This window comes from Pan paniscus, chromosome 1, assembly GCF_029289425.2.
Source record: "Pan paniscus chromosome 1, NHGRI_mPanPan1-v2.0_pri, whole genome shotgun sequence".
NCBI classification, from domain to species: domain Eukaryota; kingdom Metazoa; phylum Chordata; class Mammalia; order Primates; family Hominidae; genus Pan; species Pan paniscus.
Genome location: NC_073249.2, coordinates 4,612,184 through 4,635,473, shown reverse-complemented (window position 1 = coordinate 4,635,473; position 23,290 = coordinate 4,612,184). Strand labels below are relative to the sequence as shown.

Here is a 23,290-nt window from a genome sequence, read left to right as displayed (position 1 = left end):
TTGGAAGTAAGTCACTCAGTACAGTTATACTTTACCTTCTTAAGGAAAGGAGTATCTACATAAATATTTTTGGAATTCTTATTTTATGGCAGACTTGTCTTATCCCTGATTTATTTATTTACTTATTCAATCATTTATTTATATCACTATGGACTCATGAATATTTATTTTATGTTTTGGGTTACAATTCAATACTACTTTATTTATTGGGAGCTCTTTCAGTCAGCTCCTGCATCCCTTTGACATTCTCTCATCATCGTGGGGTTTTGTTGTTTGGTTGTTTTGTTGTTTTCTTTGTTGTTAACACTCTCTTTCTTACTGGCACTATAAGATGCTCCAAGCTAATCCGGTATAATTCCTGCATCATAGCACGTGCACCATCTTACATTCCCAGTCCTAGAATCAGGCATTTCTCCTAGGAGCTCTGGACTGTTTCGGTTCTTTTATTAGAGAAAGGTATTAGACATCAAGATCGGGGTACTAGGTGTGCTTTTTGATGTTTGGTTGTTTTCCTCTCTCAGCTGTCAGAGCAAGGAAACATATATGTGTGTACTAATCCAAGCATATATACACACATATCTATAAATTTTTCCATATTTAACTATCTGTATTTATATTAAGCTAAATGTGAGTTTATACAGATGGCTTCAACCCTAATCTATGACCACATTAATCATTCTGGACTCCTTCCTTGCTTAGCTGTAATCTCCTACCTTAAGAATAAGAAACTAGACTCCCACCATCTGCCATCCGTTTGCTTAACATGTATGTTTCCAGCATACATGTTATTAGTCAGCTCAGGTGATCCTAACAACATACCATAGACCGGGTGGCTTAAAAAATAGAAATTTGGCTGGGCGTGGTGGCTCATGCCTGTAATCCCAGCACTTTGGGAGGCCAAGGTGGATGGATCACGAGGTCAGGAGATAGAGACCATCCTGGCTAACACAGTGAAAGCCCATCTCTACTAAAAATACAAAAAATTAGCTGGGCATGGTGGCACACACCTGTAGTCCCAGCTACTCAGGAGGCTGAAGCAGGAGAATCACTTGAACCCGGGAGGCGGAGGTTGCAGTAAACCGAGATCACGCCGCTGCACTCCAGCCTGGGTGACAGAGCGAGACGCCATCTCAAAAAACAAAAACAAAAACAAAACAAAACAAAAAAAAACCAGAAATTTATCTCCTGTCAGTTCTAGAGGCTAGAAGTTTAAGATCAGGGTTTCATACTGGCTTGTAGATAATTTATGTAAATGGAATCATACAATATTTTTGACCTTTTGTAACTTAGTTCACTTAGCATAAAGTCTTCAAGGTTCACCCATGTTTTAGCATGTTTCAGAATTTCTTTCCTTTTTAAGGCTGAATAATATTCCGTCATATATATATAAAATATACCACATTCTGTGTGTCCATTCATCCATCACTGGACACATGGGTTGCTTCCACCTTTTGGCTTTTGTGAACAGTGCTGCTATGAACATGGATGCACAAATATCTGCTCATATCCCTGCTTAAAAACTTCTGGGTATATACCCAGAAATGGAACTGCTAGATCCCATGGTAACTCTATTTTTGTTGTTTTGAGAAACTGCCACACCATTTTCCATAGCGCCTCCACCATCTTACATTCCCATTAGCAGTACACAAAGGTTCTGATTCCTCTACAGCCTCACTAACACTTGTTTTGTTTTGTCTTTGGAGGAGGGAGTTTTATTTTGTTTTTAATGAGTAACAAGATTTTTGATAATCTTGTTAATAATCTTATTAGATTATGTATAGATTATTTTGGGGGTATATGTGATATTTTGGTACCCATATACAATGTGTAATGATCAAATCAGGGTAATTGGGATATCCATCACCTCAAACATTTATCTTTTTTTTTTGTGCTGAGAATGTTAAAAATCAATTTTTTAGCTATTTTCAAATATACAATAAATGATTAAGCTTCACCCTACTATGCTATCAAACACTAGAGCTTATTCTATCTAACTGTGTGTTTATATCCATTAACCAGCCTCTCTTCACCACCACCCCCACCAGCCTTCCCAGCATCTGGTGACCGCTTTTCAACTCTCTACCTCCATGAAATCCACTTTTTTAGCTCCCACATATGAGAACATATGATATTTCTCTTTCTATGCCTGGTATATTTCACTCAAAATAATAGCCTCCAGTTCCGTGCATATTGCTGCAAATGACAGGTTTTCATTCTTTTTTTTTTTTATAGCTGAATAGTATTACATCATATATATAGACTGCATTTTCTTTACCCATTCTTCCATTGCTGAATATTTAGGTTGTTTCCATATTTGGCTATTGTGAATAATGCTACAATAAACATGGGGGTTCAGGTATCCCTTTGACATCCTGATTTCGTTTCCTTTGGATAAATACCTAGTAGTGGGATTGCTGGATTGCATGGTAGTTTCATGTTTAGTTTTTTGAAAAATTTCCATACTGTTTTCCATAGGAGTTGTACCGATTTACATTCCTACCAACAGCATATGAGGGTTACCTATCAGATGAATAGTTTGCAAGTATTTTCCCCCATTCTACAGACTGTCTCTTCACTTCGTTGATTGTTTCCTTTGCTGTGTAGAAGCTTTTTAATTTAATAAAGTCCCATTTGTCTATTTTTGTGTTTGTTGCATATGCTTTTGAAGTCTTAGCTGTAAAATGTTTGCCCAGACCAATGTCCTAAAGCATTTCCTCTGTTTTCTTCTAGTAGTTCTATAGTTTCATGTCTTACCTTTAAGTCTTTAATTCATTTTGAGTTGATATATATATAGTGAGAGATAAAGGTTTAATTTCATCCTTCTGCATATGGATATCCAGTTTTCCCAGCACAATTTATTGAAGAGGGCATCCTTTCCCAAATGTATGTTCTTGGTGCCTTTGTCAAAAATTAGTTGGCTGTAAATATGTGGATTTATTTCTGGATTCTCTATTCTATCAGTCTATGTTTTTATAACAATACCATGCTGTTTTGGTTACTATAGCTTTGTACTGTACTTGAAGTCAGGTTGTGTATGCCCCTAGCTTTGTTCTTTTTGCTCATTATTGTTTTGGCTACTTGGGATCTTTTGTGGTTCCATATGAATTTTAGGATTTTTTTTTCTATTTCTGTAAAGAATGTCCTTGATATTTTGATAGAGATTGCATTGAATTTGTACATTGCTCTGGGTAGTATGGTCGTTTTAACAATATTAATTGGTCTGATACTGCAATATGGAATGTCTTCCCATTTGTTTATGTCATCTTCAATTTTTTTCCTCAGTGTTTTATACTTTTCTTTGTAGAGGTCTTTTACTTCCTGAAATTTATTCCTAGGTAATTTTTTTTGTAACTATTGTAAATGGAATTGCTTTCTTGATTTGTTTTTCAGCTAGTTTGTTATTGGTGTAAGAAACACTACTGTTTTTTCTGTTCTTTTTTTTTTTTGAGACAGAGTCTCACTCTGTCACCCAGGTTGGAGTGCAGTGGCACGATCTTGGCTCACTGCAAGCTCCGCCTCCCAGGTTCACACCATTCTCCTGCCTCAGCCTCTCGATTAGCTGGGACTATAGGCACCTGCCACCATGCCCAGCTAATTTTTTTTTTATTTTTAGTAGAGATGGGGTTTCACCGTGTTAGCCAGGATGGTCTCAATACCCTGACCTTGTGATCCGCCCACCTCGGCCTCCCAAAGTGCTGGGATTACAGGCGTGAGCCACTGCGCCTGGCCAGAAACACTACTGTTTTTTCTATGTTGATTTTGTATTGTGCAACTACTGAATTCATTTACTAGTTCTACACTTTTTTTGGTGGAATCTAGGTTTTTCTATATATAAGATTGTGTTGGCTGGGTGTGGTGGCTCATACCTGTAATCCCAGCACTTTGGGAGGTCAAGGTGGTGTGGATTGCTTGGGAGGAGCTCAAGACAAGTGTGGGCAACATAGTGAGACCCTATCTCTAAAAAAAATAAAAAAAATAAAAAAATTAGCCAGGCATAGTAGCACGTGCCTGTAGTGCCAGCTACGTGGGAGGCTAAAGCAGGAGGATCACTTGAGCCCAGGAGTTTGAGGCTACAGTGAGCCATGATCTGAGTGAGATTCTGTGCCCCTTCCCCCACCAAAAAAAAAAAAAAAAAAATTGTGTCATTGTGTCATCTGCAAAGAAGAACAATTTATTTTCCAACCTTGATCCTTTTTTTTTTCCTTTTGTCTATTGTTCGGCTAGGACTTCCAGTATTATGTTGAATAGGAGTGGTAAAAGTGGGCACCCTTGTTTTGATCCAGTTCTTAGAGGGAGAAGCTTTCAACTTTTCCCCATTCGGTATGATGTTAGTTGTGGGTCTGTGATATATGGCTTTTATTATGTTGAGGTATGTTCCTTCTATGCCTAATTTGTCGAGTTTTTTTTTTTATCATGAAGAGATGTTGAATCTTATCAAATGCTTTTTCTGCATCTATTAAGACAATCATATGGTTTTTGTTCTTCATTCTGTTGATGTGATATATCATATTTATTGATTTGCATATGTTGAACCACCCTTGTATCCCTGGGATAAATCTCACCTGATCATGGTGAATTATCTTTTTGATGTCTTGTTGGATTCATTTTGCTAGTATTTTGTTTTGAATTTTTGCATCTCTGTCATCAGGGATATTGGCCTGTAGTTTGTTGTTGTTGTTGTGCCCTTGTCTGGTTTTGGTGTCAGGGTAACGCTTGCCTTGTAAAATGAGTTAGGGAGAATTTCCTCCCCTTCAAATTTTTGGAATAGTTTGCAGAGAACCGATATTAGTTATTCTTTATAAGTTTGGTAAAATTCAGCAGTAAAGCCATCTGGTCCTGGGCTTTTCTTTTTTGGGAGACATTTTATTGGAGATTCAATCCTGTTACTAATTAATGGTCTATTCAGGTTTTCTATTTCTTCCTGGTATAATCATGGTAGATTTTACGTGTCCAGGAATTTATTCATTTCCTTTAGGTTTCACAATTTGTTAGCATATAGTGGTTCATAAATAGTCCTTAAGGATCCTTTGAAGGTTTGTGGATCCACATCAGTTGTAATGTGTCCTTTTTGTTTCTGATTTTATCGAGTCTTCTCTCTTTTTTTCTTGGTCACTCTAAGTAGCAGTTTATCGATTTTGTTTATCTTTTTTAAAAATCAACTTTTTGTTTTGTTGATTCTTTGTATGTGTTTTAGTCTCTATTTCATTTAGTTCTGCTCTGATCTTTATTCTTTCTTTCTTTCTACTAATTTTGGGTTTGATTTGTTCTTGCTTTTCTGGTTCCTTGAGGTGCATTAGGTTGTGTATTTGAGATCCTTTTACTTTTATGACCTAGGTGTTTATTGCTATAAACTTCTCTCTTAGCAGTGCTTTTACAGCATCCCATAGATTTTGATATGTTGTGTTTCTATCTTCATTTGCGTCAAGGAATTTTTTAATATATTCTTAATTTCTTTCCTGACCCAATGGTCATTTAGGAGCATGTTGTTTAATTTCCATGCATTCTTTTCTTCCCTAGAATGTCCACTTTCATCCATGTATTTTTATAGTTTCAAATATTCCTCTTGTTTTTGACATCTAATTTTATTCCACTGTGGTCAGAGAAGACACTTGCTATGAATTCAATTTTTAAAAAAATGTTTGAGATTTGTTTTGTGTCCTAATATATGGCCACTTCTGGAGAACATTTCACATGTTGATTAAAAGAATGTGTATTCTGTACTTTTTATGCAAAATGTTTTGTAAATGTCTGTTAGGTCCATTTAGTCTGAAGTGCAGTTTGAATCCAGTGTTTCTTTGTTGATTTTCTATCTAGAGTTCTGTCCAATGCTGAGAGTGGGGTGTTGAACTCCCCAGCTATTATTTTTATGGAGGTCTATTTCTCCCTTTAGATGTAATTATATTTGCTTTATATATCTGGGTGTGTTGAGTGCATATAACATTTCTTTCTTTTTTTTTCTTTTTTTTTTGAGACAGAATTTCGTTCTTGTTGCCCAGGCTGGAGTGCAATGGCACTATCTTGGCTCACTGCAACCTCCGCCTCCCAGGTTCAAGCAATTCTCCTGCCTCAGCCTCCCGAGTAGCTGGGATTATAGGCGCCCACCAGCACACCTGGCTAATTTTGTATTTTTAGTAGAGACAGGGTTTCACCATGTTGGTCAGGCTGGTCTCGAACTCCTGACCTCAGGTGATCCACCCACCTCAGCCTCCCAAAGTGCTGGGATTACAGGCATGAGCCACCGCGCCTGGCTGAATGCATATAACATTTCTAAATAATGCTATATCCTCTTGCTGAACTGATTTATTTATTATTATCTAATGACTTTCTTTGTCTCTTTTTATGGTTTTTGACTTAAAGTCTGTTTTACCTACTATAAGAATAGCTACTCCTGCTCACTTTGACTCCATTTGTGTGGAATAACTTTTTATATGCCTTCACTATGAATCTTCATGTATCTTTACAAGTGAAGTGAGTTTCTTATAGGCAATATATAGTTGGATTGTGTTTTTTTTTAATCCATTCAGCCTGTAAATGTCATTTAAATGGAAAATTTAATTCATTTACATTATATTCAAGGTTATTATTTATAGGTGAGGACTATTCCTGTCATTCTGTTAATTTTTTTCTGGTTCTTTTGTATATCCTTTGTTCCTTCATTCTCTCTTATTGTTTATCATTGCAGTTTGGTGGTTTTCTGTAGTGGTAACATTTGACTCCTTTCTCTTTCTTCTTTGTGTTATTGATATACCATTGAGTTGTATGCTTTTGTGTGTTTTCATTATGGTAGATACCATCCTTTCACTTCCAGATATAGGACTTCCTTAAGCATTTCTTGTAGGGCTGATCTATTGTTGATGAATTCCCCCAGGTTTTGCTTACCTGGGAAAGACTTCATTTCTTTATTTTTGAAGGATAGCTTTTCTAGGTATTGTATTCCACACTGGCAGTTAGAACTTTGACTGTATCATCTCATTCTCTCCTGGCCTATTAGGTTTCTGCTGAGAAATCCACTGTTAATATGAGGAAGATTCCCTTACATGTGACTTGATGCTTTTCTCTTGCTGATTTTAGAATTCTCTTTTTGCCTTTACCTTTTGGCAGTTTGAAATCCATGTACCTTGGAGAAAACCTTTTTGGGTTAAATCTATTTGGAGATCCTTGAGCTTCCTGTACCTGGATATCTATATATCTTGCAAGACTTGGGAAGTTTTCAGCGATTATTTTGTAAAATAGGTTTTCTATGTGTTTGCCTGTCTCTCCACCTTCTGGAGCTCTCAAAATTCAAATATCTGGTTGCTTTATGGTATCCCATATGTCATATAGGCTTTCTTCATGCTTTCTTGTTCTTTTTGTTTGTTTGACTGGGTTATTGCAAAAGACCTGTCTTCGAGTTCAGAAATTCTTTCTTCTGCTCAATCAAGTCCATTGTTAAAGCTCTTAATTGTATTTTTAATTTTATGCATTGAATTCTTCAGTTCCAAGATTTCTGTTTGACCTTTTTCTTTAATATCTATCTGTTTGTTAAATCTCTCATTCAGATCTTGAATTGATTTCCTAATTTCTTTGTATTGTTTATTTGTGTTCTCTTGTATCTCACTGTTTCTTTTTTTCCTCCTCCCTCTCTGAGTTTCTTTATTGTCATTATTTTCAATTCCTTTTCAGACATTTCTTAGATTTCCTTTTTGTTGGGATCTGTTACAGAGAATTATTGTGTTCCTTTGGAAGAGTCATGTTTCCTTGCTTTTTCATGTTTCTTGTGTCTTGCACAGATACATTGGTATCTGTGCATCTGGTATAAAAGTTGCTTCTTTCAGTTTTATAGATTGGCTTTCATAGTGGAAGACATTTTCCTTTGGATATTTCTTCAATGTTGGTTGGGTAGGTTACTCTGGCTTTAATTCTGGATGGGCACAGTAGTGTAGTCCCTGCATGATTTCTTCAGCTATATAATCAGCATCAATGATGTCTCTGAGTTTTGCAGTGGCTTAGGCTGTGGTTGTTATTGAAGGCTATGGTGGGGCTTTGTTGGGGACAGGAGAACCAGGCAGGCTGGTCCATGGACACCAGTGGTAGGGACAGCTGGCTAAACATCAGGTTCGTGAACCCCCTGGCAGCCTACATGGGCACTAGTAGTAGCAGGTCTGGGTAGACCAATTCTTGGGCCTCCAGGTGGCTTGCTTGAGTGCTGGCAGTGGCAGCAGTGGGCCAGATGGGTGTCAGGTCCGCAGGCCCCTTGGCAGCATTCATTGCATAAGCAGTGGCAGTAGCAGCAGGAGGCCAACCCTTCAGCACCCTTGCAGCACGTGAGTACCAGCAATTGCAGTGGTGGGCTGAATTGGCCAATCCCCAGGCCTCCAGGTGGCACACAGATGTGGGTGCCAGTGCCAGCGGCAGGTTGGGCAGGCCAGTCCCAAGGTCTTCAGTAAATCCACATGGTGGAAGTGATGGGCAGGACAGGTCTATTCTCAGGCCCCTGAAAGGCATACATAAGTGCCAGTGGTGTCAGGCAGGGCAGAACAATCCCCAGGCCCCTGGAGGGTATATGTGAGTGTCAGTAGGAGCAGGTGGAGAAGATCAATCTCCAGGTCCCTGGACAACATGCATATACACTGGCAGCGGCAGTTGGGATGAGTTGACCCCTAGGCTTCTGAATGATGCATGCGGGCACTGGTGAAGGTGGATGTAGGCAGGTCTGGCCTATCATCATGACTCCAGTGGTGCATGTGGGTGCCGCTTGCAACGAGCAGGGTGGATCTATCCCTAGGTCCCCAGACACCATGCTGGGACACTGGTAGTGGTGGTGGCAGTGGACAGGTCAGGACCATCCTCAGGCCCTCAGATGGTGTGCATGGGCACTGGCAGTGGTGGGCAGGGAAGGTGGATTCCCAGGCCTCCAGATTAAAAATGCATGCAGGCCGCACTGGTGGAAGCTGCAGGTGGGTTGGGTATAACCTCAGGTCCTCCAATGGTGTGTATGGCCACTGGCTGTAGTGGGTGGAGCAAGTTGATCCCTGTGCTCCCAGACTCATATTTTAATTAGGTTGTTTGGTGTTATTTTTTATTGCTCAGGTTTAAGTTTTCTATATATTCTGGATATTAATGTTTTATGAGATATGTGATTTAAAACTATTTTCTTCTATCCTGTGGATTATCTTTTTATTCTGTTCATAGGGACTTTTGAGGCACAGAAGTTTTTAATTTTAATGAAAGCTATTTTTCTTTTTGTTACCCGGGCTTTTGGTGTCATATCCAAGAAATCATTGCCAAATCCAATGTCATGAATATTTTTGCCTATGTTTTCTTCTAAGAGTTTTATCGTTTAGCTCTTAACATTTCAGGAATTAACTATTGATAACGCCCAACAACTTGGATGGATGCTGAGTTCAATAGCCACTTTCAAAGTATTGAATACTGTATGATTCCATTTATAGAACATTTTAGAGGTGACAAATTGTAGTAATACAAAACAGTTGAGTGGTTTTCAGGGCTTAGGATATGTGGGCAGCTGTGAATCTTAAGTGGTAACATGACAGAGTTTCTTCTATGTGATGTATTCACTCTTGTGTTCTGGTTGTGGTGGTAATTACGTGAATCTACGCATGTGATAAAGTTTTACAGAACTATGCTAAATAAATAAATAAAAGAGTGCCTGGGCCGGGCGCGGTGGCTCACGCCTGTAATCCCAGCACTTTGGGAGGCCGAGGCGGGTGGATCACGAGGTCAGGAGATCGAGACTATCCTGGCTAACATGGTGAAACCCCGTCTCTACTAAAAATACAAAAAATTAGCTGGGCGTCGTGGCAGGCACCTGTAGTCCCAGCTACTTGGGGGGCTGAGGCAGGAGAATGGCATGAACCTGGGAGGTGGAGCTTGCAGTGAGCCGAGATCGCGTCACTGCACTCCAGCCTGGCGGACAGAGCAAGACCCCATCTCAAAAAAAAAAAAAAAAAAAGAGTGCCTGGAAAAATTGGTGAAATCTGAATAAGGTCTGTACCCGAGTTAATAATGTATCAGCATCAATTTCCTAGTTTAGACAATGCATTAGGATTATGTAAACTATTCCCATTGGGAAAAAGCTGGGGAAAGGGTACATGGAAACTTCTTGTGAGTCAAACAGTTTTGAAATAAAATAATTTAAAATCCTATTTTAAAATCTCTTCAATGTTCGGCCATTGTACTAAGAATAAAATCTAACTTATTTTCCAAAGCATACAATGCTTAGCATGATGTAGCCCTTGCCTATCTCTTCTCTGACCTTATCCACTTACTAGTCTCCCCCTTCTACTATACACGAGCCATTATTTTCCTGTCAATTCCTCAAGCATAGTAACTCCTCTCCCACCTCAGGGACTTTGTAACTGTTGTTCCTTCTGTCTAGAATTCTCTTATCACAGCTGTCTTATGAAAGATACATACTCTCCTCTGGATGGTGAGATTTTTTTCATTATTTGTTCAACAAATATTTATAAATGCAGGTTTGAGAGGCAAGCCTCAAGGCAGCAGTGTAGTTTTGAACATATTGGTTTGAAGTGCTTCTGAGACAACTGGAAGTCACGATTAATAATCTAATTAGATCCTCAGATCTAGAACTAGATATAAAATTTGGGATCTGGCTTACAATTTGATGAGTTGTACAGGAATTGGATGGTACTTGAAGCCATGAGTGAAATGAGATCACGTAGGAAGAGAATATACTCTGAGAAGAGAGGGGGGCCTAAGGCCAGACCCTGGGAACCATTAATAGAGCAGGAGGGAGTGATAACATGGAAGCCAAGTAAGAGTGTTTCAAATGGGAAGATTCATCCAATGTATCAAATGCTGCTAAAAAATCAGGTAAGATCAACCGTGTTTATTAAATTTAACAACATGTACAGCCATATGTTGATATAACTAGAAAAATTATTGTTATTTTTAATAACAATACTATTATAATATTTTAAAATACTATTTAGTATATTTTAAAATACTATTAAAAATAATAATAATATAATAATAATGCTATTAAAAATAATAATACCAGGCATGGTGTCTCACACCTATAATCCCAGCACTTTGGAAGGCTGAGGCAGGAGGATTGCTTGAGCCCAGGAGTTCAAGACCAGTCTGGGCAACATAGCAAAACCCCATCTGTACAAAAAATACCAAAATTAGCTGGGCGTGGTGGCACACACTTGTCACAGCTATTCGGGAGGCTGAGGTTGGGCGACTGCTTGAGCCTGAAAGGCAGAGGTTGCAGTGAGCTGTGATTGAGCCACTGAGCTCCAGCCTGGGTGACAGAGTAAGACCTTGTCTCAAATAATAATAATAATAATAACAATGCAAACATTAGCAGTAATATAATGAAACTTGTTCTGTCATAGATCACTAGTAATAACATAAATTGGTATAATTCTTTTAGAAATTATTTTGGCAATATGTATCAAGAGAGTTTTGTTTGTTTGTTTATTTGTTTGTTTGTTTGTTTTTAGAGATGGGGTCTCACTCTTTTACCCAGGCTGGAGTGCAGTAGTGTGATTATAGCTCACTGTAGCCTCAAACTCCTGGGTTCACGTGATCCTCCTGCCTCAGCCTCCTGAGTAGCTGGGACTACAGGTGCGCACCACCGTGCCAGGCTAAAAGGGTTTTGTTTTTTTTTTTCTTTTGGAGACGGAGTCTCTCTGTTGCCCAGGCTGGAGTGCAGTGGCATGATATCAACTCACTGCAACCTCCACCTCCTGAGTTCAAGTGATTCTCCTGCCTCAGCCTCCTGAGTAGCTGGGACTACAGGCGTGTGCTACCAGGCCCAGCTATTTTTTGTATTTTTAGTAGAGACAGAGTTTCACCATGTTGGTGAGGCTAGCCTCGAACTCTTGACTTCAGGTGATCCACCTACGTTGGCCTCCCGAAGTGCTGGGATTACAGGCATTGAGCCACTGCACCCAGCCTAAAAGAGTTTTTAAAGTGTTTATAACTTTTGACCCAGCAATCACACTTCCAAGAATCTTATCAAAAGAAATAGTCCTAACCATGGAAAAGACTGTGTCTCTGATGATGTTCCTAGCAATAATATTTACCAATAGTGAAAAAAATAAAACTACCAAAATGTCTAGTACAGGAGTGTTAAGCAAATGGTGATAATTCACTCAGTGAAAAATTATGCAGACATTGAAAATGATGTTTATAGACTGAACATGAATATAAAACAGTAACCTGTACTTGGTAAATCTGAAGAAAACACTAATGTGGTTTTTGCCTTTTTGATAATTTCTATGTGTTAGTTTTTTCCATATTTATAAAATTATCTTTAATGACCATGAATTACTTTCTTAATCAAAAAATATATATTTTTAAGCTTGTTTATATGATTATATTAACTTTTTCTTGATATTTTTCCTACAATCTTCTTATATGTATTATTTATTATATTTTACTTCCATCTTACTCTTTGCTACATTAAGAATGCTTCATTTACTCTTTCCTCAGCAGTTATACAAAAGGTAGTTGTATTTAAAATTCTGAATAGTGAATATGATTTTCAGAAACAAAATTAAAATATCTATTATTTATTATTTATTAGGCAAACCTGTATTTCTCTATAAACATCATCAAATGGGCTGGGTGCAGTGGCTCATGCGTGTAATCCCAGCACTTTGGGAGGAGGAGGTGGGTGGATCACCTGAGGTCAGGAGTTCAAGACCAGCCTCACCAATATGGTGAAACCCTGTCTCTACCAAATATAAAAAAAATTAGTGGGGCATGATGGTGCATGCCTATAATCTCAGCTACTTGGGAGGCTGAGGTAGGAGAATCGCTTGAACCCAGGAGGTAGAGGTTGCAGTGAGCCGAGATTGTGCCATTGCACTCCAGCCTGGGCAACACAGCAAAACTCTTGTCTCAAAAAAAAAAAAAAAATCATCAAATGAGTATTCTTCAGGAAAGGCCTTCCCTGACCATTATTCCTACTTCCCACAATGGGTTCTACTATCAGATAACCCCATAACCCCCCTAATTACTCCTTACTGACACTCATGATAACAATCTTAAAGGTTCCTTTGTGAGTGGATGCCATGTTTTTAGAAAATTAAACAAAAGCAGTATTAGAGGATTAGGATAGAATTCTAGACTAGCCCTCATCATCTGATTTTTTAATTCTAGAAATTTCCCATAGTAAAACAGTTGCTTCCATTCTAAAAGTACCTTATTAGGAATAATTCCAACTCAATTCCCCTTCTCCTTATGTATCATGAGAAAAAGGGAGCTTTTCAGATCTATCTGATTTCTAAGAGCATTTTCCTTAAAGCCCCCAGGTATCGTTTGAAACCTGCCTTGAAAGAGTATGTCATTTTGAAGGCAGGCTCACGTAGGAAGAATTCTAACAGATTAGTTTCAGAAACTCTACTATGTATTTCATTGAGATTAACACTAGGGTTATTTATTTAAGTATCCCCATAGTTTCAGTGCATTCAGGATTCTGATTGTGTGTAGAGTTTTTGACGAGTTGGAAACTATTACAACTTATTTATAATTCATAAAGTTCGCATGGGGAGGAGGCTATAAGGTAGAAAGAACAAAGCTGACTCTTGAGCACATGGTAAATTTACAAATGTAAGCAGTGTCTTAACGAAAATAACAAATTCAATATATCCTGATGTCACATCAAAATACTTTAGCTATGAAAATAATAAAAAATGAAATTTAATTTGTTTTTACAGAATTCCATAGTACTCAGCACACAGATGGCCACATTGGGACAGAAGCCTGTCATACATACAATTCTGAAGAGAAAAGTTTATTCTTCAAATGAGAAAATGAGAAGGGGGTATTTAATTTTTTTTAATTTTAAATATAGAAATATGAAAACTTAAACTAGATTTTAAAATCCTAGTGGAACTTAATGAAATGTGTCTTATATGTTATTTTCAAGTGCCTTCTTTTATAAAACACAAAAAATTTGATAATCAGAACTAATTACTAACTTAGAAAATGCTAGACTCTTGGATTAGAGTTTTACAATTTGTGTCCATACATAATCCTCAATCCAAGAGCCTCATTCAGGTTGGTGGCAAATCCTGGAAATACCTCAAAATGTGTCCTACTGGTTTATAAAAGTCAACCACGGTGGTGTCCAGTGCCCGTACACACACACACACACACACACACCACAAATTCTACCTGAAAGGCAAGATACATTACTGTTAAAGTTAGTAGGTTATCACAAGGTATAGACAGACTTTCTTAGTCTATTAAGCACCTAGACACAGGGCAAGGTGCTTTTAACTAAAGGATAAAGTACCTGCCTTCAATAATCTTTCATTTAGTGCGAGAGACAAACAAGAAACAGGTATTATATAGGAGTGAGGCCAGGATGCAGAGGAACACAAAGAGGGTGCACCAACTCTGGCCTGGAGGGGAGGGAGTCAGGGAGGACTTTTCTAAAAAGGTGACATCTGCATTATTGAAAAGAAGTAAAACCTAGCCAACTGGGGGAGAATTCCAAACATAGGAAATGACAAACAGCATGTCCTCAAATAATGTTCATTATAACATTGATTAGAAAAAACTTGATTCCCTGTTGGGGCCACTGCTGTGTGGAGTTTGCATGCTCTCCCCGTGTCTGCGTGGGTTTCCTCCAGGTATTCTGGTTTCCTCTCACATCCCAAAGCTGTGCACTTGAAGTTCATTGGTGTGTCTGCGTGGTCTCAGTTGGAATGAGTGTGGGTGTGAATGTCAGTGTGCCCTACAATGGGATGGCGTCCTGTCCAGGGTAGGCTCCTGCCTTGAGCCCTGAGCTGCCAGAATGGGCTCTGGCCAACCACAACCCTGAACTGGAATAAGCAGGTTAGAAAATGAATGGATGGATGAATACAAACTACTGTAAAATAAAAATTTGTAAAGTAGACAAGAGTATAACATGACAATAAACAATGCTGTAGGAAAGCGCTCAGAGAGCCGCCATATTTGTGATTGTTGAGTTTTGAACTGTGTGATAGTAGGAGGTGTTTCTTAACAATTTGGCAAACATTAATTTCTTGATTTAACCCACCATCACTATGATCACCCTCACTCACGGATTCACCAAGAGTTGGGTCAATAATTACCTTACTTGTAAGCCACCATGACTAGCCCTAAGAGTTTTTTATATTCTAGATACAAGTCCTTTATCAAACATGATTTACAAGGATTTTCTCCCATTCTGTGAATTGTCTTTTCAGGTTCTTCATGATACCCTTAAAGCACAGAAGTTTTATATTTTTATGAATTCCTAATTACCTGTTTTTTTCCTTTGGTTCTGTGTGCTTTGGGTGCCATATCAAGGAAACCATTGCCAAATCCAAACTGTTTTTTTCCTATGAGTATTATAGTGTTCGCTCTTACATTTAAGCCCTTGGTCTACTTTGAGTTTATATTTGGTCTCTATTTGCAGTGAGTTCATTTTGTGGTAGGGGTCCAGATGGATTCTTTTCTTTCTGGAGATCTAGTTGTCCCAGCATAATTTGCTGAAAAGACTGTTGTTTCCCCCATTGAATTGTTTTGGCACTTTTGTTGAAAGTCAGTTAAGAGTGAATGTGACAGTATATTTCTGGATTTTTAAATTCTATTCCATTGCCCTACATATTCATCCTTATGCCAATACCACACTTCTCCCATGGGTCTCTGCAACCCACAATCAGGAGATGCCCTTATGAGCCCATGCCACCAGGGCCTTGGGTCCAATACACAGAGCTGTGTGGAGTCTCAGCAGAGCAGCCACTCAGGCACACGCAGAGACCCAGGAGTTTTACATACTGTGGACCCAGGACCCCTGCCAAGGTGGAAAATTTATCCGTACATATCCCTAGGAAGGGGGCTGAATCCAGGGAGCCAAGCAGCATTGTTCTGTGGGCCCCAATTCCACAGCACCTAAGGAAAAATTCTAGAAAAATATAAATCATCAAAATTGACCCAAAAAATACATATAGAACTTGAGTAATGTTTTAACTGAAAAGAAACAATTATTATTTAACAATCATTGAGGAGGGGAAGAGAACACTAGCACAGATAATTCCAATCCTAAACAGTGAGATGAAGTTATTAGCATACTCAAATTCAGGCAAGAGCTATATAAGAAAGGAAAATCACAAGCTAATCTTATTCCTGAATGTAGATGCCAAATCCTGAATAAAATATTATCAAATAAATTTAGCAATAGGCCAGGCATAGTGGCTCACACCTTTAATCCCAGCACTTTGGGAGGCCAAGGCAGGAGGATTGCTTGAGGCCAGGAGTTTCAGACCAGTCTGGGAAACATAGAGAGACCCCATCTCTATACAAAAATTAAAACTTAGCCAAGTGTAGTGGCATGCACCTGTAGTCCTAGCTACTTGGGAGGCTGAGGCAGGAGGATTGCTCAAGCCCAGGAATTTGAGGCCACAGTGAGCTATGATCATGCCACTGTACTCCAGCCTAGGTAATAGAGTGAGACCTTGTCTCTAAATACATAAATAAATAAATCCAGTAATATATATGAAAAATATATGATATATGATCAAGTTGATTTATACCAGAAGTGCAAGTTCAGTATCATATTTTTAAATGTTTTAATGTAATTTATTACATTAATAGCTTAAAGGAGTAAAATTAGATGATCATCTCAAGAGGGAAAAAATAAAGCTTTATTTCAAAATGTTTTTTACTTCCTGCTTTCCTCGGCTTAGTAAAAAATAAAATAAATTTTTTTAACCTCATATTGTACATAAAAATAATCTCAGATGAATTAAATATGTACATATGAAAGGCTAAACTGAAAAAAATTAGAAATATAGAATATCTTTATTGTCTCAGGATACTGAAGGATTTCTACAACAATTCAAAAGTTACTCAAACTATACGAGTAAACATTTGATAAATTCAGCTCATTGATGAATACATGACCTGATGTTCAGCCTCATTAGTAATCAAAGAAAAATATTAATAGCCTAATGAGATCCATTTTACACATACCAGATTGATAAATATATTAAAGTTTTAGAAAGTCATTGGTGAGACTGTCAACATTAGACAGATCAACGAGACAGAAAGTCAACAAGGATACCCAGGAATTGAACTCAGCTCTGCACCAAGCAGACCTAATAGACATCTACAGAACTCTCCACCCCAAATCAACAGAATATACATTTTTTTCAGCACCACACCACACCTATTCCAAAATTGACCACATAGTTGGAAGTAAAGCAGTCCTCAGCAAATGTAAAAGAACAGAAATTATAACAAACTGTCTCTCAGACCACAGTGCAATCAAACTAGAACTCAGGATTAAGAATCTCACTCAAAACCGCTCAACTACATGGAAACTGAACAACCTGCTCCTGAATGACTACTGGGTACATAACGAAATGAAGGCAGAAATAAAGATGTTCTTTGAAACCAACGAGAACAAAGACACAACATACCAAATCTCTGGGACGCATTCAAAGCAGTGTGTAGAGGGAAATTTATAGCACTAAATGCCCACAAGAGAAAGCAGGAAAGATCCAAAATTGACACCCTAACATCACAATTAAAAGAACTAGAAAAGCAAGAGCAAACACATTCAAAAGGTAGCAGAAGGCAAGAAATAACTAAAATCAGAGCAGAACTGAAGGAAATAGAGACACAAAAAACCATTCAAAAAATTAACGAATACAGGAGTTGGTTTTTTGAAAGGATCAACAAAATTGATAGACCACTAGCAAAACTAATAAAGAAAAAAAGAGAGAAGAATCAAATAGACGCAATAAAAAATGATAAAGGGGATATCACCACCGATCCTACAGAAATACAAACTACCATCAGAGAATACTACAAACAACTCTACGCAAATGAACTAGAAAATCTAGAAGAAATGGATAAATTCCTCAACACATACACTCTCCCAAGACTAAACCAGGAAGAAGTTGAATCTCTGAATAGACCAATAACAGGAGCTGAAATTGTGGCAATAATCAATAGCTTACCAACCAAAAAGAGGCCAGGACCAGATGGATTCACAGCCGAATTCTACCTGAGGTACAAGGAGGAACTGGTACCATTCCTTCTGAAACTATTCCAATCAGTAGAAAAAGAGGGAATCCTCCCTAACTCATTTTATGAGGCCAGCATCATTCTGATACCAAAGCCGGGCAGAGACACAACCAAAAAAGAGAATTTTAGACCAATATCCTTGATGAACATTGATGCAAAAATCCTCAATAAAATACTGGCAAACTTAATCCAGCAGCACATCAAAAAGCTTATCCACCATGATCAAGTGGGCTTCATCCCTGGGGTGCAAGGCTGGTTCAATATACGCAAATCAATAAATGTAATCCAGCATATAAACAGAACCAAAGACAAAAACCACATGATTATCTCAATAGATGCAGAAAAGGCCTTTGACAAAATTCAATAACCCTTCATGCTAAAAACTCTCAATAAATTAGGTATTGATGGGACCTATCTCAAAATAATAAGAGCTATCTATGACAAACCCACAGCCAATATCATACTGAATGGGCAAAAACTGGAAGCATTCCCTTTGAAAACTGGCACAAGACAGGGATGCCCTCTCTCACCACTCCTATTCAACATAGTGTTGGAAGTTCTGGCCAGGGCAATTAGGCAGGAGAAGGAAATAAAGGGTATTAAATTGGGAAAAGAGGAAGTCAAATTGTCCCTGTTTGCAGATGACATGATTGTACATCTAGAAAACCCCATTGTCTCAGCCCAAAATCTCCTTAAGCTGATAAGCAACTTCAGCAGAGTCTCAGGATACAAAATCAATGTACAAAAATCACAAGCATTCTTATACGCCAATAACAGACAAACAGAGAGCCAAATCATGAGTGAACTCCCATTCACAATTGCTTCAAAGAGAATAAAATACCTAGGAATCCAACTTACAAGGGACGTGAAGGACCTCTTCAAGTAGAACTACAAACCACTGCTCAAGGAAATAAAAGAGGATACAAAGAAATGGAAGAACATTCCATGCTCATGGGTAGGAAGAATCAATATCGTGAAAATGGCCATACTGCCCACGGTAATTTATAGATTCAGGTGCCATCCCCATCAAGCTACCAATGACTTTCTTCACAGAATTGGAAAAAACTACTTTAAAGTTCATATGGAACCAAAAAAGAGCCCGCATTGCCAAGTCAATCCTAAGCTGGAGGCATCACACTACCTGACTTCAAACTATACTACAAGGCTACAGTAACCAAAACAGCATGGTACTGCTACCAAAACAGAGATATAGATCAATGGAACAGAACAGAGCCCTCGGAAATAACACCGCATATCTACAACTATCTGATCTTTGACAAACCTGAGAAAAACAAGCAATGGGGAAAGGATTCCCTATTTAATAAATGGTGCTGGGAAAACTGGCTAGCCATATGTAGAACGCTGAAACTGGATCCCTTCCTTACACCTTATACAAAAATCAATTCAAGATGGATTAAAGACTTAAACGTTAGACCTAAAACCATAAAAACCCTAGAAGAAAACCTAGGCATTACCATTCAGGACATAGGCATGGGCAAGGACTTAATGTCTAAAACACCAAAAGCAATGGCAACAAAAGACAAAATTGACAAATGGGATCTAATTAAACTAAAGAGCTTCTGCACAGCAAAAGAAACTACCATCAGAGTGAACAGGCAACCTACAAAATGGGAGAAAATTTTCGCAACTTACTCATCTTACAAAGGGCTAATATCCAGAATCTACAATGAACTCAAACAAATTTACAAGAAAAAAAAAAACAACCCCATCAAAAAGTGGGTGAAGGACATGAACAGGCACTTCTCAAAAGAAGACATTTATGCAGCCAAAAGACACATGAAAAAATGCTCACCATCACTGGCCATCAGAGAAATGCAAATCAAAACCACAGTGAGATACCATCTCACACCAGTTAGAATGGCAATCATTAAAAAGTCAGGAAACAACAGGTGCTGGAGAGGATGTGGAGAAATAGGAACACTTTTACACTGTTGGTGGGATTGTAAACTAGTTGAACCATTGTGGAAGTCAGTGTGGCGATTCCTCAGGGATCTAGAACTAGAAATACCATTTGACCCAGCCATCCCATTACTGGGTATATACCCAAAGGATTATAAATCATGCTGCTATAAAGACATGTGCACACGTATGTTTATTGCGGCACTATTCACAATAGCAAAGACTTGGAACCAACCCAAATGTCCAACAATGATAGACTGGGTTAAGAAAATGTGGCACATGTACACCATGGAATACTATGCAGCCATAAAAAATGATGAGTTCATGTCCTTTGTAGGGACATGGATGAAATTGGAAATCATCATTCTCAGTAAACTATCGCAAGAACAAAAAACCAAACACCGCATATTCTCACTCATAGGTGGGAATTGAACAATGAGAACACATGGACACAGGAAGGGGAACGTCACACTCTGGGGACTGTTGGGTGGGGGGAGGGGGGAGGGATAGCATTGGGAGATATACCTAATGCTAGGTGACGAGTTAGTGGGTGCAGCGCACCAGCATGGCACATGTATACATATGTAACAAACCTGCACATTGTGCACATGTACCCTAAAACACAAAGTATAATAAAAAAAAAAAGTAGAGCAGTGTTCCAACCAAGCCCTGGTGCTTTCCTGAAGCCTTCCCCATACCAGGAGGCAATTGTAGGTCAGCATTTAGCTGCAGAGGGAGTATCTGGCCTCACACAACACCAGCAGCTGTGTGGCAACTCTACCACGCCTTGATGCTGTGCTTTTCTGTTTTTAAATTTTAGATTCAAGGTGTACGTGTGTAGGTTTGTTACACGGATATATTGAGTAATGGTGATATTTGGGCATCTAGTGTACCCATTACCCAAATAGTGAACATCGTACTCAATAGGTAATTTTTTAACCCTCACTCCCCTCCCACCCTGTCCCTTTTTGGAGTCCCCACTGTCTATTATTTCCATCTTTATGTCCTTGTGTACCCGTTGTTTAGCTCCCACTTACTTATAAGTGAGAACATGCAGTATTTGATTTTCTGTTTCTGAGTTATTTCACTTAAGATAATGGCATCCAGCTTCCTTTATGTTGCTGTAAAGGACATATTTTATTCTTTTTTATGGCTGCCCATGGTGTATAAGACTACCCTGGATCAGCCAATGCATATGTGTGGAGCATAGCCTCTGGCCCTGTCCACTCTGTAGACCTCACCTAGCCTTAGATCCCAGCATGCAGCCCTGCCCAACTACAGATTCCAAACAACAATACAATAGGTATGTGAGAAAAAGTGCAGCATCTCTAATCATTAGGGAAATGCAAATTAAAAGCACAATGAGGTATCACCTCATACCTATTAGAGTGACTTTTATCAAAAAGACAAAAGATAAGAAGTATTGGTAAAGATGTGGATAAAAAGTATCCCTGGTACATTGTTGTTGGGAATGTAATTTAATATAGCCATTATGGGAAATGGTATGGAAGTTTCTCAAAAAACTCAAAATAGAATTACCAGCAATCCACTACAGCTACCAGTGGGATCCAGCCATCCCACTTCTAAGTGTATATCCAAAGGAATGGAAATCAATATGTGGAAGGGATAATCTGCATTCCCGTGTTCACTGATTCACAATAGCTGAGATATGGAAACAACCTATGTGTCCATCAGAAGATGCATGGATAAAGAAGATGTGATATATATATATATACACAGTGGAATACTATTCAGCCTTCTAAAAAGAAGGAAATTCTGTCACTTGCAACAACATAGGGAAACCTGAAGGACATAACACTAAGTGAAATGAGCCAGGCATAGAAGGACAGATACTGTATGATCTCACTTATATGAAAACGCTAAAAAAGTTGACCTCGTAGAAGTAGAGAGTAGAATGATGGTTACCAGAGCTAAGGTGGGGGAGGGGGTGGAAAGGAGGAAGTATTAATCAAAGGGTACAAAAGTTCAGATTTACAGGAGGAGTAAGTTGTCAGATGATTGTGTATCAGGGTGACTATAGTCAATAACAGTAATATATATGTATTTTATTTTTATTTTAAATTTTATTTTAAATATATATATTTTTATATATATATGCAAAGTAAAAATAAGATAGTAATATGGTAGGAACTCCCCAGTGTGCATTCAGCCCTTTTTTCCAGCCCTCCTCCCTAAATATGGAAATATATATCCACTTGACAAGATAAGAGAGGATTCTTCTTTGGATTAACTGATCAGACCTACTTAAAAGAACTTATATTATGAGGTGTGGGGAGAAACATAGTGGGTCACAATGGAAGCAAGAGGTGTCATATGCTCAGTGATAAAGCTGACTCACACCTTGTCATGGCTCCTCTCTTAAATATTAGTGTACAGTGAAGGACCACCAGAAAATTACAGAAAGCCTACAACATGAAAGTCAGACACCTAACTCAATACCAGAAAAATGGAAATCAGAAGAAGCAGCACAAAGCAGGGAGCAAAAGAAAACTTCACAAAAAATATACAAAAAAAGTGTGTAGCAGACTTGAGCCTGTCTATAGACCCAAAAGCCCTTAAATAAAGAGGTAGCTGCATCCTCTTCAGGAAGGACCTTTATACACCATAAAAATTTATGTTGTTAATCTTTTTCCCAGCCTACCTCAAAGGGACCTGTGGCCTCTAACCAGGGTAACTGTACATTGGGGAAAAATATCAGACATTGCACAGATTACTGGCCACTGGCTCTGAACTGACACTGATTCCAGGAGATCCAAAATGTCACCATGGGCCTCTATCAGAATGCGGGCTTATGGAGGTTAGATGATCAATGGAGTTTTAACTTAGGCCTGTCTCACTGTGAATCCAGTGGTCTCCAAACCCATGCTGTGATTCTTCCTTCAGTTCTAGGATGCATACTTGGGATAATACTTAGCAGCTGACAGAATCCCCATGTTAGTTCCTGTCCTGTGAAGTGAGGATAATTATGGTGAGTAAGGTCATGTGGAAGCCATTAGCACTGCCTCTACCTTGGAAAATAGTAAATCAAAAGCAGTGCTGAATTCCTGGAGGCATTGCAAAGACTAGTGCCACCATCAAGAAACTGGAAGATGCAGGGATGGTATGATTTCCACGTCCCTATTCAACTTATGTATGTGGCTGGTGCAGAAGACAGATGGATCAGTGGACAGTGGGTTGTCATATGCTTAACCAGGCAGTAATTCCAATTGCAGCTGCTGTACCAGATGTGTTTCATTGCTTGAGCAAATTAACACATTCCTTGCTACATGTTTTGCAGTTATTGATCTGGCAAATGCTTTTTTTTCCATCCCTGTCTATGAGGCCCAACAGA

General features: G+C 38.6%; 1 protein-coding gene across 2 annotated transcripts in view; it reads left to right on the top strand.

Annotated features, from left to right (window-relative positions):
• The window catches only part of CATSPERE (catsper channel auxiliary subunit epsilon), a 160,888-nt gene that overhangs the window by 42,307 nt on the left and 95,291 nt on the right, over nucleotides 1-23,290 (top strand). For both annotated transcript variants that reach the window (XM_055095140.2, XM_055095109.2), the window contains exon 8: nucleotides 13,692-13,798. In XM_055095140.2, coding sequence (XP_054951115.1) covers nucleotides 13,692-13,798 — 107 coding nt within the window. The remainder of the gene's footprint in view (nucleotides 1-13,691; nucleotides 13,799-23,290) is intronic.